Genomic DNA, 13,120 nt, shown 5'->3' with positions numbered 1-13,120 from the left:
GGCGCGGAAAAGAACTGGACACGCGGAAAAAAGATAACAATGGGAAGGATTATAGTTTCCTTGATGCATTTTGTTACTGGTAGTAGCAAAAGAGTAAGAAGCAGCTTAAAAATTTTTTTTTCACGCAGGCATTTTCTAAAGGCAACCCTAGAACGAGCAGAACTACACAACCGTAGAAGGCCCGTCTTCCGGTTCTTCGCGCCTGCGCGCTCGCATCAGCGAAGGCGGGAGGCCGGGTGGAGGGAAAACCGGGAACCGGAAGTGAAGGCAGATTCCCTTCTTCGTCGCTGTTGCCGCCGCCATACGTCTTTGCCTTGCTCAGGTAAGCTTTGGGCCTTCGGCACCATCCGCCTCCATCTGCGTTTTTCTGCGGCCATCCTGTCGCACGAGCTCCTGATAGCCCTTGTACAGGCCATGGTCTGGTTGCTGGAGTCTGATTGGGTCGTTAGTTCCATCGCTTGCATGTTTTTCGAGATGAAGAAACTTTGGGGGGGAGGTAGGGAAGCTAGGGGGGCCCAATCCAAGATGGTGGCCCCGGCGCCATTGTGTTTTCTTTGCTTCTCGCTCCTTCGGTGGCCCCCCTCGATTATTTGAGGCCCCAGTGACATTGAGAGGCGGCGCCAGGCGTCCTCTGGTCCTGGGTATTTGCGGAGGGCGGGGTCTTCTCACTTTCCCGCTTATTTCTGGGTCCTCGGTCCGCGGCGGGAATAAGAGGAGCCGGCTTCTAGGCCTACCTGGACGTTTCTCGGCCCGATTTGCCCACCGTTATTTGGAGCATTTCCTAAATGTTTACGAGTGGTGTCATTGTGTGTTTTTCGGAAACGAGCCATACCTAAGGAGTGATGGAGGAGTGGGTTTTTTTCTTCTGGCCGAGCCATTCTTTAGCCCCCACCCTCCTCCGCCACCACCGCCGAAGGATTTTTTACGCGCGAGTGTGAGGTGTCTGAGGAGTGGGAGACTGGAGTGTTGGGAGAGGTGGATGGCAGCCATATGATGTTTCCATTTTGAAAAGTGAGCGCTTTGCGCAGTGACGACCGTAAATCTATCACCCTTGACTGATGGCTGCTGTCCACACCTTGAGATTATAGGGAAAGCACAAGGTCTTTCGTTGAGGATTTTTCATTTTGTCACTTAACATTCTCCAGTCTTGTAAATTGTTAGTAGCAGTCTGTTTTTTATGTGTCTTTAATTTACTTACTGCTGTCCTGGAGCAGGAATTGGGAAGCTGGCCTGGCCTTTCTAGCTTTCCGGTTTCTGCTTCTCCGATCCTATCTTTTTGGGAACCTATGTCCTAACCATCACTCCTGGGAAACACACTTTTCCCATTCCGTGTGTTATGTTTACCTTTTGTTTCTTTGTCTTGTGTTTTTTTGTTACTTTTTTTTCCCCTTTGTTACTTTTGTTTCCAGGTACATGTGTCAGTTTAGGGAAAGGAAGAGTGTGGGGATGGACGGTATAGATGGTGAAGGCTCTACTCATGACTGATGTCTTCTCCCTGTTTTTCCCCCCTCCCAGCTCTTCTGTCAGAAACTAGTGTGTTTCTTTTCCTCTTCTGTTCCTCAAGCCCCCACTCTCCTCCTCTTGTCTTCCTTTATTCTGCGCTAACCCATCCGGAGACCCTTCCCCTTCTCCTGCCGGCTCAGTTATGGCGGAGAACGATGTGGACAATGAGCTCTTGGATTATGAAGATGATGAGGTGGAGACGGCAGCTGGGGGAGATGGGGCTGAGGCCCCTGCCAAGAAGGATGTCAAGGGCTCCTATGTCTCCATCCACAGCTCTGGCTTTCGTGACTTCCTGCTCAAGCCAGAGTTGCTCCGGGCCATTGTTGACTGTGGCTTTGAGCATCCATCAGAAGGTAAATTTCCTGTTGGGCATGGAGTGCTCATTGGTGCTTTAAGGATACAAGAAAACAGATAATAGCCATGGTCCCTTACAGTTTTATATATAGGATAGATCAGGAAATAAGTACCAGAACCTATTTCAGCAGTAGAAGATGTTTATATAGGTTCGTCTTTGTTCATGATAGTATGTAAGTGCTAGTGATTTCAAAGCAACTTAGAGTGGCTTTTCTCCTTGTCTCCTTGTTTTAAATTTTGTCTTTTAATTTAAAATTTCCAAAGAGGAGCTGGTTGGACCCTTGGATCAAATAACCTCTGGTCTCTGCAAACCTTTATGGCTGGTCTAAAGATAGCTGTCTTTTGGGTCAAGTACTAAGTTCTTCCCTGGTGGCTCAGACGGTAAAGCGTCTGCCTGCAATTTGGGAGACTGGGTTCAATCCCTGAGTCGGGAAAATCCCCTGGAGAAGGAAGTAGCGACCCACTCCAGTACTCTTGCTTGGAAGATCCCATGAACGGAGGAGCCTGGCAGGCTATAGTCCACGGGGTCACAGTCGGCGATGACTGAGCAACTTCACTTTCACCGGGTTCTTTTATTTTGCCCAAGGTTGCAGAGTTATGTCATCCAAAGCATGACAATCTAAGTAGAAGAAGTAGCCTGTGACAGGCCCTCAAAAGTCATGGATTGTTACAGATTAAGGAGCATTGGGACAGAGGAGCACCTAAGATGACCGATTGGTAGATGCCCAGAGGGTTGATGGCAGGACTTTGGGCCCTGGAGTTAGAAGAGGCTGATACTAGAAGAAACTGGGAAGGTCTTGATTTGGGAATCACTTTGAGGGACTTCCCTGGTGGCTCAGACGGTAAAGCGTCTGCCTACAGTGCGGGAGACCTGGGTTTGATCCCTGGGTCAGGAAGATCCTCTGGAAAAGGAAATGGCAACCCACTCCAGTATTCTTGCTGGGAAAAGCCCATGGACAGAGGAGTGTGGTAGGCTACAGTCCATGGGGTTACAAAGAGTTGGACACGACTGAGCGACTTCACTTTCAGTTTGATTGAGAGAGCAGAGAGAGGGTATAGAAATTGACAAGAATTACTTAAGAATTGAGTGGTGAGAAATGGGTTTGGCCTGGTGCAAAAATGTGGTGGAGTTCTCTGAAGATTGGAGTCTAATTTACCTTTTCTTCCCTATTTCTAGTCCAGCATGAGTGCATCCCTCAAGCCATCCTGGGAATGGACGTCCTATGCCAGGCCAAGTCAGGCATGGGAAAGACAGCAGTGTTTGTGCTGGCTACCCTACAACAATTGGAGCCAGTTACTGGACAGGTACACTTGGGGAGAGTGCTGGGCAAGGCCTCTTGGCTACTAGTGTTCAGGAGGGGTGTTGTCTCAGCTACATGATGCTTTCAGAGCTGTGAGTTCTTGCTGCTAAAATGACCTTTATCACTCTTGACTGAGAGCTCTGGGGAATATTCTGTAGTAATCATGGGGTTAATGATTTAGACCCGGAATTGTAGCCGCTTGTGATCTGCTGGGTATGCTTTTGTGGCGTCCCTGGTGAAGGGATATACTGTCTGTGTCTCCAACTACTGCCCGCCTCCCCCCCACCCCCCAGGTGTCTGTACTGGTGATGTGTCACACTCGGGAGTTGGCTTTTCAGATCAGCAAGGAGTATGAGCGCTTCTCCAAATACATGCCCAGCGTCAAGGTAAGCCAGGGTAAGAGGCTTGGGGGAATGAGGGTGTGGAGAGTTGGAGGCCTTGGGAACTTGCTAGATCAGTAGTCTTCACGTCCCACAGGTATTAAATACCTGTACACAAATAAACTTGTAGGACATAGTAAGTTCCTGCAACTTAGGTGTCTAAGAGATTTATGTTCTGATATGAATTATACTTGTTAGAGGTGCCTCCTATATTGTATTGATGTGTGTATACATTGTATCAGCATGTATATACACTGTGTCAATATGGGTGTGCATTGTGTAGCTGTGATATTCAAGGTGTGGTTCCCAGACCTCTGTGGTTTCAGTGTCACTTGGGAGTGGTTGGAAATGTAGATAGATAACATGGGTTCCACCCAGACCTATCCAGTATGAACATGCATTCTAATAAGATTCTCAGGTAATTGGAATTTGAGAAGCATATGTATATGCTTGATGTATATAATTTTTTATTCTCCTTGGGTGAAAAAATACAGTTTTGTTCAGATTAAAAATTTCCCTCTTAATTATTATATTTAGAACTAGGGATATTTGAGTAGTAGCCGTAAACTAAAAGTAATTTGTTAAAAATAGTAGTAGTAGTACTTGCGCTTGGTAAAATGTGTAGTTAATCCAAAAGATCTTATGTTGAATTTGTGTTCTCCTGTCTAATCATACTTCACACAGAGTATCACTTGTTAACTTTTTTTTTTACTTCTAATGTTCTGTGAAACCAAGTATTAGGCACTATTTTCTCAATTTGTCTACTTAAAAGCCATTTTAACTTTTCATGTAATACTGTTTAGCTTGTTTACATGGTTCTTTTTCCCAGAACTTGGGAAAACTATTTAATTTTCCAAATATAGTCAAAGCTCTGTGTGTGTGTAAAGTATATCTGTGTTCATACATTGTCGGTTTCGTTAGCATTTACTTTGTCCTTTTAGCAAGTGGAGTTTCCATAACTTTCCATTGTTAAGACTATGAAAACATTTGTTGTTGAGCTCAATAGAGAGCTAGGATGTAGTTTCACCTCAGTAGGTTTAATTCATCACCAGTGGACTCAAAAGAGTGTTCTTGGTGTCAAGATCAGATATAAATTTGATTAGTCTATTTGTCCTTTTGTTCAATATTATGCTTCAGTGATTTGATAAAGAGATTGGGCTAGTTCTGCAAAATGTCCTACCTCTGGATTTGTCTGGTTACTCTCCTGTGGTGGTGTTTTAACTTGTTTTTCGCTCCCAGTGTTTCCTGTAAACTGAATTTTTTTTTTTTTTTTTTTTTGTGCTGTGGCACCTAGTGTGTGGGATCTGAGTTCCCCCACTAGGGATCAAACCCATGCCCCTTGCATTGAAAGTGCAATAACCACTAGACTGCCAGGGAAGTCCCTAAACTGAAAGTTATGTTTGAAAGCTTAACTGATTCAATTTAAAGATTTTGGGCAAGAATTCTTCATAGATGATGCTGTGTATCTCCTGTTTTGTTGCAGACCACTTATCCCACAATTAATAGTTTTAGATTTACCCTAGACTTAAGGTTGTGATAGTCTGATCCCTTGATTGGTCTCCCCCTTTGAAACTAAAAAAGCAGTTTCTGATGCTGTATTAAAAGGCTCAACAGCCGTTTCCTGAATGGTTTTAAGGTGGAGTAATATGTCTAGCCTAAACAGGGTCTATTCAAAGGAATTTAAAAATCTAGGGTCAGTTAGGAACACTTGATACCTGTGAGCTTTTTTTTGGTACTTGATACTGTTAATTTCTTGCCATCCTCATTTTTACAGTGAAGCCTGGCTTTGGAGCTGGAGAAGGAAAATTGTTAGATTAAGTCAGAACTAAATGCTAGTCCTCAGAGCCATGATCAGCCATGTAATTTAGGACAGGTCACTTTTGTTTCTTAGCTTCAATGTTTGGGGGATACGATACTTTTAGATTAGGTGATCTCATGTTCCCTTTAGCTCTGAAATGTTCTGAGAATTGGTTTAGAGCAAATTGAAAGGATGGGAACCTTGGGAAGGTTGACCCTTTGCTTCCTTGTGAAATATTGTTCTCTTCTGGGTTGGCAGGTTGCAGTGTTTTTTGGTGGTCTGTCTATCAAGAAGGATGAAGAGGTGCTGAAGAAGAACTGCCCGCATATCGTCGTGGGTACCCCTGGCCGCATCCTAGCCCTGGCTCGAAATAAGAGCCTCAACCTCAAACACATTAAACACTTTATCTTGGATGAATGCGATAAGATGCTTGAACAGCTCGGTGAGTTGTCCCAGTCGGGCTGGGCTGGTCTAGTGATCTGGGAAGTTGCCTTTTGGAGCCAAATGATGCTTATTTGATACTGGAGCACTTTAGTGCCAGGACGACTCTTAATCTATCACCCATGACTGATGGCTCTGGCTTCCCTGGTCAGTCTCTGTTAGGCTTGTTAAGCTTCCTTGGTGATCAAGGAGAGGGGGATCATGTTCTTCCTTTTTGTGGTAGATGTTTATCTTTGAGAAGAGGGACTTAGCTAATCTTGGATGTTAGTCACACCACCATTGTGTCCTCTGTAAATCTCTATAGTGGGTGTCAAAGGGAAGACAATGGAGCTGGAAAAGGAGACAGTCTACTTGTTTGGCATCCTCAACTCAGGATGTATCATCAGATTATAGCTGAATAAATGTTTCGACTTAAGTTCTGGAATGAATGTGGAGAGTGTGTGTGGGAGTCTGTGTGGTGTGGTGTTCCAGTGTGCTAAGTGCTGTGAAGAAAGGAAGATGTTTTATGAGAACTCAAATTTGGTGAATGAGACTAGGGATGGGCATATACCCAGGGATAAGTCATTCCAAATGATCTTTGGCTATTCTAGATGGCGAGCTATAAAGTGGGCTCCAAGTAGAGATGTCATATTTGCCTGACTGGATAGGACAGTGTGATCCAGAGGAAGCATGGAATGGACTCTGACAGCTGGAATGTAATAGGTGCGCGATATTGGTAGACAGTTGGAGCTTGGGGAGAGAGGAGTAGGGAGAAGGGCTTTTTAAGGACTTAATCTTTGTGAGTCTCTGCAGTGGGCTTTATCCCCATTTTCCGGTTGTGGGCTTTGGGGTTTCATCTAATTTCTTTCGTGGTTAAAATAAACGGCTGGAACCTGGTCCATAGGCACTGTTGTTCCTACTGTATTGCAACCCTGGACGTGATTACATGGCGGTTGGAGATAATAGAGTAGAGAGAGACCCGAGGCAAATCTTAACCCTGACCTGCAGCTCTCGGCTCACCCATTTCCAGCAGTCCTTACCTCATTGATAAGCCTGTCTCTGATCTTCATTTATGATAATATGTCTCTTTTCTACCATAATTTTTTTTTTCTTCTTCCTGTAGACATGCGTCGGGATGTCCAGGAAATTTTTCGCATGACCCCCCATGAGAAGCAGGTCATGATGTTCAGTGCTACCTTGAGCAAAGAGATTCGTCCAGTCTGCCGCAAGTTCATGCAAGACGTAAATACCCTTCTACCTTCTCTCCCTCCACTCCCCGCCCGCTGCCTTCTCCCCCTCCGCGCCCTCTTCCTCCAGACTCCCTTGTCCTTCAAGCGCCAAGAAGGGGGCACGCGCCCATTTGAAAGTGATGACTCCTTGAAGAGACACACAGAGGCAGAGACAGTTAGTGTTAGGGTCTGCGCGGCGCCAGGGAAACTCCGGAAGACTTGGTCGGGTTAACGTGAGAGCGGGTAGTGTTCGACTTTTTTTTTTCATCAAAGCATTTTTGAACCTCTTCTCCCTTTTGGGGGAGGGCAGGATTTTCTGCCCTACCACCCACCCATCGTCTCCTACATACCCCCTACAGCCACGCACCCTCCAGGTGGCGTCAAGCATACAGCCGGAGCCTTCTGCTCCCCAAAGTCATAACCTCCCGGTGGCAGGAGAGCAAGAGAGGGACAGACAGATGGCAGGGCATGTCCAAAAGAAGAGCAAACAGCACACACGAATCCGCTCCCTCCCCACCTCCAGGGGTGGGGGCCTTTGGCACCTCAATCCCCGAGTCCATGCTCCTTCCTACCCGTACCTCCTCGCACCCGTCGGAACCTCGGTTGATGTGAACCAGCAGCAGAGAAGCACCGTGGCGCGGCGGGGGAATGCGGACTCACCCGGCGGTGGATGGCGGCAGCGGAGGCCGCGGGGAACCTGACCAGGAAGCTGAGGACCAAACCAGCCTCTTTTTCTGTTCCCGGTTTTTTTCCTGAACCCAAGGCGTGCCGTGCTCCCTGTTTCTTTCCGTTTGTGTTGGTGGGGAGGGGTGTTCTGAGTAGGGTGGTAGATTTTTATTTTTTCTTCTTTTTAACTTTTTTAATACTCAGAGGGATATGGAAAAAGTAAAGTGAAGCGCTCCACTTGGGTGTAACCAGGTGGTGGTAGGGTCTGGGCTAGGCGGGCCCTTGTGTAAGCAGTGGAGTGTGTTCTTTCCCTCCCTCCCTGCTGTGCTCCTTCCCATGGACCATAACTCTTACTTTAGCTGTATTTGGGGTTCAAGTTAGATTGGAAGGAAGCCATGGAACTTCTCTTTGGAAATCCTTCCTTTGCTAGTCTGCATTCTGAAGTTCAGCTTCTGGTTTTCGCTTATGACACACTTACCCTTTCCCCAAATCTTGTACCCTGGGGTTTTACGTTAACCATGGCTTCCTGGTGGCTCAGATGGTAAAGAATCCACCTGCAATGTGGGAGACCTGGGTTGGGAAGATCCCCTGAAGAAGGGAAAAGTTATCCACTCCAGTATTCTTGCCTGGAGAATCCTCATGGACAGAGGAGCTTAGTGGACTTCAGTCCATGGTGTCACAAAGAGTCGGACACGACTGAGTGACTAAGCACAGCACACAAGGGAAATTGGGCTTTAGAGTTGACTCTTGTGTCAATTACCACTTTTTTTTTTTTTTTTTTTGTAAATGCTATCTACCTTCCCTTCAAGGGTTGTGTGTGTTTGTTTTGTTTTTAAAGATGACTGAGTAACTCTGCTGCTCTGAATTTGCTTCTTACCACCACTCATTGTACCTTCCTCGTAACACTGTAGATGGTTTGATTTTTCGTTCAGAGACCAATCTCATCTAAAACTGTTTCCTTGTGGTTCGAGAGCAAGTTGCTACTCAATCTTTGCCTCTCTTTTCATGGCATTTTGACCTTAAGTCCATTGAAGTATTCTGATCTTCCACCTTCCTAATGGGGATATGGGAAGACATCTACCTTCCTTATGGAGATATGATTCTCCTAGTTGAGAGAATATGCACATGGAGCTCTGCCCTGTATTAAACCAGCTCTAATGGAGTTATTCTGACCTCGAGTCACTGTTGCCATGATTTCCCAGGTGTTTGCTTCATGTTCTCGCTTTGAGAACCACTTCCCTTTGTTTTCTTTCCTCCACCACCTCTGTTTGAGGTAATGGCATCTTGCCATTGGATGGTTGGACTCTGCCCTTTCCTCCCTGCAGAGTTCCTTTCCTATAACGATTTTCAGTTGGGAAATCTTAAAACTCAACTGATAGGAAGGAAATCAGATCTAATGTCCAAAAGACCACATTAAAATGTGGGTATTTTTGGGGGTGGGGCTGGGTTTTCAATCTTCTCTCTTCTCCCCATCCCCCCATGGGGTGTATTGGAGATCAACTTCCTCCACCCCCCCAGGTTTAACCCCCCCACTCTGCCCTCCTCCCGTTCCCCACCCCTTCCCTCCCCCCTCCCCCCCAGCCAATGGAGATCTTCGTGGATGATGAGACGAAGCTGACGCTGCATGGATTGCAGCAGTACTACGTGAAACTGAAGGACAACGAGAAGAACCGGAAGCTCTTTGACCTTCTGGATGTCCTTGAATTCAACCAGGTTAGTTGTCCAGGGTCCAGTAGGGAGAATGAGTACATCTCCAACTGTTGGCAGAAACCTTTTTATTGAGGAAGCCACGTATGCCATGTGAAAGAGAATAGTGGAAAAAGTCTTTTAAATGAGAGACTTAGGGGCTGAGCGTGAGCGCAATGGGAACTGCTTTTCTGTTCCATGCCTGATACAGAAAGTAAACCTCAAATTATAAAATCTTGAGTCTTAAAGTTAATGAGAGTCCCACAATAATTAGGTTCTTAAATTTGTGTTTTGCACTGCTCACCAGGGAGAAGTGTTTCATTACTTGTGTGATTTGTTTGCACTAAAAATCATTTTCTATAAGCTCTTACTATGTTTGATGTTTTGGTGAGTGGGAATAATGGTCATGTCTTTCCAGACTTAGATTAGGTTTTTACCGTTCTCATGTGGTGGCTTCATTCTTATCTCCTAATGTATCTGGTAGTTTTGGTTACTGTTTTCCATATTCTCTGCAGCATGTTTGTCTGCTCAGGAAAAGTCAGAGCCAAGCGGGAAAGACTTAGTATTTAGAGCAGAAGAGGAAGTATGTGATGGGGACTAAGGAGTTCTTTTAGAAGAGTGTAATTACTGAGAACTCCTGCTCGTAATTTTTCTCACACACACCCACATGGACGCACATCCCTCCAATCTCATACACACCACGCACGCACACAGGTGGTGATATTTGTGAAGTCTGTGCAGCGTTGCATTGCCCTGGCCCAGCTCCTGGTGGAGCAGAACTTCCCAGCCATTGCTATCCACCGTGGGATGCCCCAGGAGGAGAGGTGAGTCAGAGATGGGCAAGATGTTTTGTGTCCTTGTGAGCAAAAGGGACCATTGAGAGAAGAGAATCTCAACACTTTCTGCTTTCCTTTCTCATAAAGGCTTTCTCGGTATCAGCAATTTAAAGATTTTCAACGACGGATTCTTGTGGCTACCAACCTGTTTGGCCGAGGCATGGACATCGAGCGGGTGAACATTGCTTTTAACTACGACATGCCTGAGGATTCAGACACCTACCTGCATCGGGTAAGCCCCACACCTGGAGGATAGCCCAGTGTCCTCTCCCCATCCTTCAGTTTCTTTATCTTTTCATATCTCGCATTTCATCCCTCCTTTTGTGTGTCTTCCTGCTGTGGGGCCTGCTGGTCCTATCACATATCTCCTTCCAGGTGGCCAGAGCAGGCCGGTTTGGCACCAAGGGCTTGGCCATCACATTTGTGTCAGATGAGAATGATGCCAAGATCCTCAATGATGTGCAGGATCGCTTTGAAGTCAATATAAGTGAGCTGCCTGATGAGATAGACATCTCCTCCTACAGTGAGTAATGATCTCATGAAGCTGCTTCCCCCAGTCCTTTAGATTCTCTTCATTGCTTAGTGGGTTTTTTTCTTAAAGCCCCTGGTGCATGGTGGCCACTTGACAAGTTCGTCATCCATATTTCTGCTGCCCCTACCTTCATGCTCTGTTGGGATGTTTAGTTGACTTGTGTATGGAGGTCTCTTCTCATGAAATTATTTCTCTCTGTCTATCCCCAGACCTATCTGACCCACATACCACACAGACATTTGGATGTGTTGGGAGAGGGCTGTTTGTGCCGACTTTGATTTTTAAAAAAAATTTTTCCCCACGATCTAGTCTAACTGCTGTATTTTCTTTTCAGTTGAACAGACGCGGTAGAGGACTCAGCCCCCGTTCTGGAATGCAACAGTCCTCTTCAGGAGAGCACACCAGGCGTGGGGGTGAAGGAGACACTACTGGCCCCGGCCCCCACCCCATGACTCCCTCTGCCATCACCACCACTCCTAAAACCCATTACCCCGATTTGTCGGAATTTTTTTTTTTTTTTTTAACAAAACTAAAAAACTTATGCGTCTGTGGTGTCTATAAGCATTCCATCCCTTTATTGGATTTGGGGTGAGGTGGTTCTGGGGCATAATCCAGAGTAAATTCCTGTGGGGATGCTGTGCCCTGCTGTGGGCTGAGGTCAGCGGGAGGTGTTGAATTGGGATGTGAGTGAAAAGACTGCAGAGGCCATGACTTCTCATGGCTATCCAATTTCTGGCCCTTTTGTGGCAGTTTCGTCTGTTTGCTTAGGGCCTGGGAGAGGCTGGGATGTTGCTGATCCAAGGGCTGGGGAGGGTGGCGTGCAGTTTTCAGGGCTGGAGGGTGAAGGGGCCACTGATGGAACGCTTAGGCGACTTCTCCCAGGCTCTGTGTCTCCGCATCTGTTCCTTCAGCTTCTGTGTCTTGAGCACCAGGGCCTGGGCTTCCCAGGCCCCCTCTTGCCCTTCCACCAGGGCCTGGTACAGCTCCAGCTGCTGCTCCAGCAGCTCCTCCGCCTGGGCCAGCTCAGCTGTGGGGCGGGGCTGGCACTCCTGGGAGGGCAGGGCATTAGGGAGAGGTCATCAGGCAGGGCTGTAGGCTGAGGCTCACTGGAAGTCAGGAATTCTACCTCTGCCCCATTAATTTGAGGTCATCTTACTGCAGAGCCAAAGCAGTTTCCTGTCTTGGGCATAGTCCTGGAGTGGGGTGTGGGGTGGTGGTAGGTAGAGATCACAGCCCAGGTGCTGTAACTGGACTTGAAGGTGCGTTTGGGAAGGGGAGAACCGGCTGTCCCAACCCTCCTGAGAAATAATTAACTGATAGATGAGGGGAAGTTATTCTGTTCAAGGACTTTGTGAACTGCAAGGAGGGTAGGGTGCAGATAGAGGGTGTCTTGTGGTCTCGAGTGGAGTGGGGGCAGGGAGGGTGCTTTAGGGAACAGGGTTGGGACTAGGCCACAAACATGGGGTGGGGGTGGAGGGCATGTGCTGTGCTGTGCTGTGGTTAGTCGCTCAGTCATCTAGGACTCTGACCCCATGAACTGCAGCCCTCCAGGCTCCTCTGTCCATGGGGATTATCCAGGCAAGAATAGTGGAGTGGGTTGCCATGCCCTCCTCTAGGAGATCTTCCCAACCCAGCCATGGAACCCAGGTCTCTGGCAGTGCAGGTGGATTCTTTATCATCTGAGTCACCGGGTGTGCTCTCTGCTGACCTTTGGTGACACAGAAGGGATTCTCTGCCCCCCAGTACAAATTTGCCCTCATCCCCTCCACCTTCCTTGGTGCCACTTACCCTGGAAGGTGACATCTTCCCACTGCGTGTGGAGCTCGTCTCTGCTGTGCTGCTCCTGGGATTCTGGGAGCAGCACCTCCAGGAGCTCTGGGGTGTGGGGGCCCAGGATGGCAGGAGGCGGCGGCAGCATCGGGAGAGCCAGGCCAGAGGGAGGACCATGGCGGGTAAGGCAGGGAGCTGTCTGAGCCACTCTACAGCCACCAGGAACTGGCTCCCTCCGGGCTGTGGCCTCGCTTCAATGCCTGGCCCTGCCCCTGCCCTGCTCTGTTGCACCCACCCGCCTCCCAACCTGGCCCCAGAGTCCAGGAACTCAGGTTCCCTAGTGTGAAGTTGTTCCTGCCAGGCAAAATTTGCTTTAGAACTCTGGTCCCCAGCCTACCATGTCTTGTGTCAGTAATTCTTAGCACTGTGTGTTTCTTATTCATTCCTCTCAGTTCTGCAAGGGAGAATGAATTACATGACTGGTTGGCAGATGAGGAAATGCTCAGAACTTCATTCAGTACTCACTCATTCAGCAAGTATGGGCTGGAACCTGCTCTGGGCCGGATGTGCTCAAGGCTCCACAGCCTGCTGGAAAAGCCTAGGTCTGCCAGACTTGAAAGCTCACACCCTTGACCTGGCTCAAGT

The 13,120-nt window shown here is 47.5% G+C and overlaps 2 protein-coding genes across 2 annotated transcripts; one reads left to right on the top strand and one right to left on the bottom strand.

Annotated features, from left to right (window-relative positions):
• On the top strand, window positions 195-11,266 carry DDX39B (DEAD-box helicase 39B). The gene is made up of 11 exons (XM_018039045.1): window positions 195-322; window positions 1,516-1,856; window positions 3,035-3,162; window positions 3,452-3,544; window positions 5,595-5,778; window positions 6,880-6,998; window positions 9,233-9,364; window positions 10,052-10,161; window positions 10,261-10,405; window positions 10,549-10,696; window positions 11,040-11,266. The coding sequence occupies exons 2-11, from the start codon at window positions 1,646-1,648 to the stop codon at window positions 11,054-11,056; spliced, it is 1,287 nt and encodes a 428-aa protein (XP_017894534.1). The 5' UTR covers window positions 195-322; window positions 1,516-1,645; the 3' UTR covers window positions 11,057-11,266.
• Window positions 11,226-12,911, bottom strand: MCCD1 (mitochondrial coiled-coil domain 1). The gene is made up of 2 exons (XM_005696609.3): window positions 12,494-12,911; window positions 11,226-11,754 (listed from the first exon to the last, which is right to left on the bottom strand). Exons 1-2 carry the CDS (start codon window positions 12,650-12,652, stop codon window positions 11,533-11,535), a joined length of 381 nt encoding a protein of 126 aa, XP_005696666.1. The 5' UTR covers window positions 12,653-12,911; the 3' UTR covers window positions 11,226-11,532.

This window comes from Capra hircus, chromosome 23, assembly GCF_001704415.2.
Source record: "Capra hircus breed San Clemente chromosome 23, ASM170441v1, whole genome shotgun sequence".
Taxonomy (NCBI): Eukaryota; Metazoa; Chordata; class Mammalia; order Artiodactyla; family Bovidae; genus Capra; species Capra hircus.
Note: the sequence above shows the minus strand (reverse complement) of the source record. Positions and strands in the feature narration are given on the sequence as shown.

Excerpts from the sequence above, each read along its gene's own strand:
- DDX39B (XM_018039045.1), top strand. The coding sequence starts at position 1,646 with ATGGCGGAGAACGATGTGGACAATGAGCTCTTGGATTATGAAGATGAT. Across the intron at positions 1,857-3,034 it reads CTTTGAGCATCCATCAGAAG|TCCAGCATGAGTGCATCCCT; the intron begins GTAAATTTCCTG and ends CCCTATTTCTAG. Across the intron at positions 9,365-10,051 it reads ATGTCCTTGAATTCAACCAG|GTGGTGATATTTGTGAAGTC; the intron begins GTTAGTTGTCCA and ends GCACGCACACAG.
- MCCD1 (XM_005696609.3), bottom strand. The coding sequence starts at position 12,652 with ATGGTCCTCCCTCTGGCCTGGCTCTCCCGATGCTGCCGCCGCCTCCTG. Across the intron at positions 11,755-12,493 it reads GGAAGATGTCACCTTCCAGG|GAGTGCCAGCCCCGCCCCAC; the intron begins GTAAGTGGCACC and ends CTGCCCTCCCAG.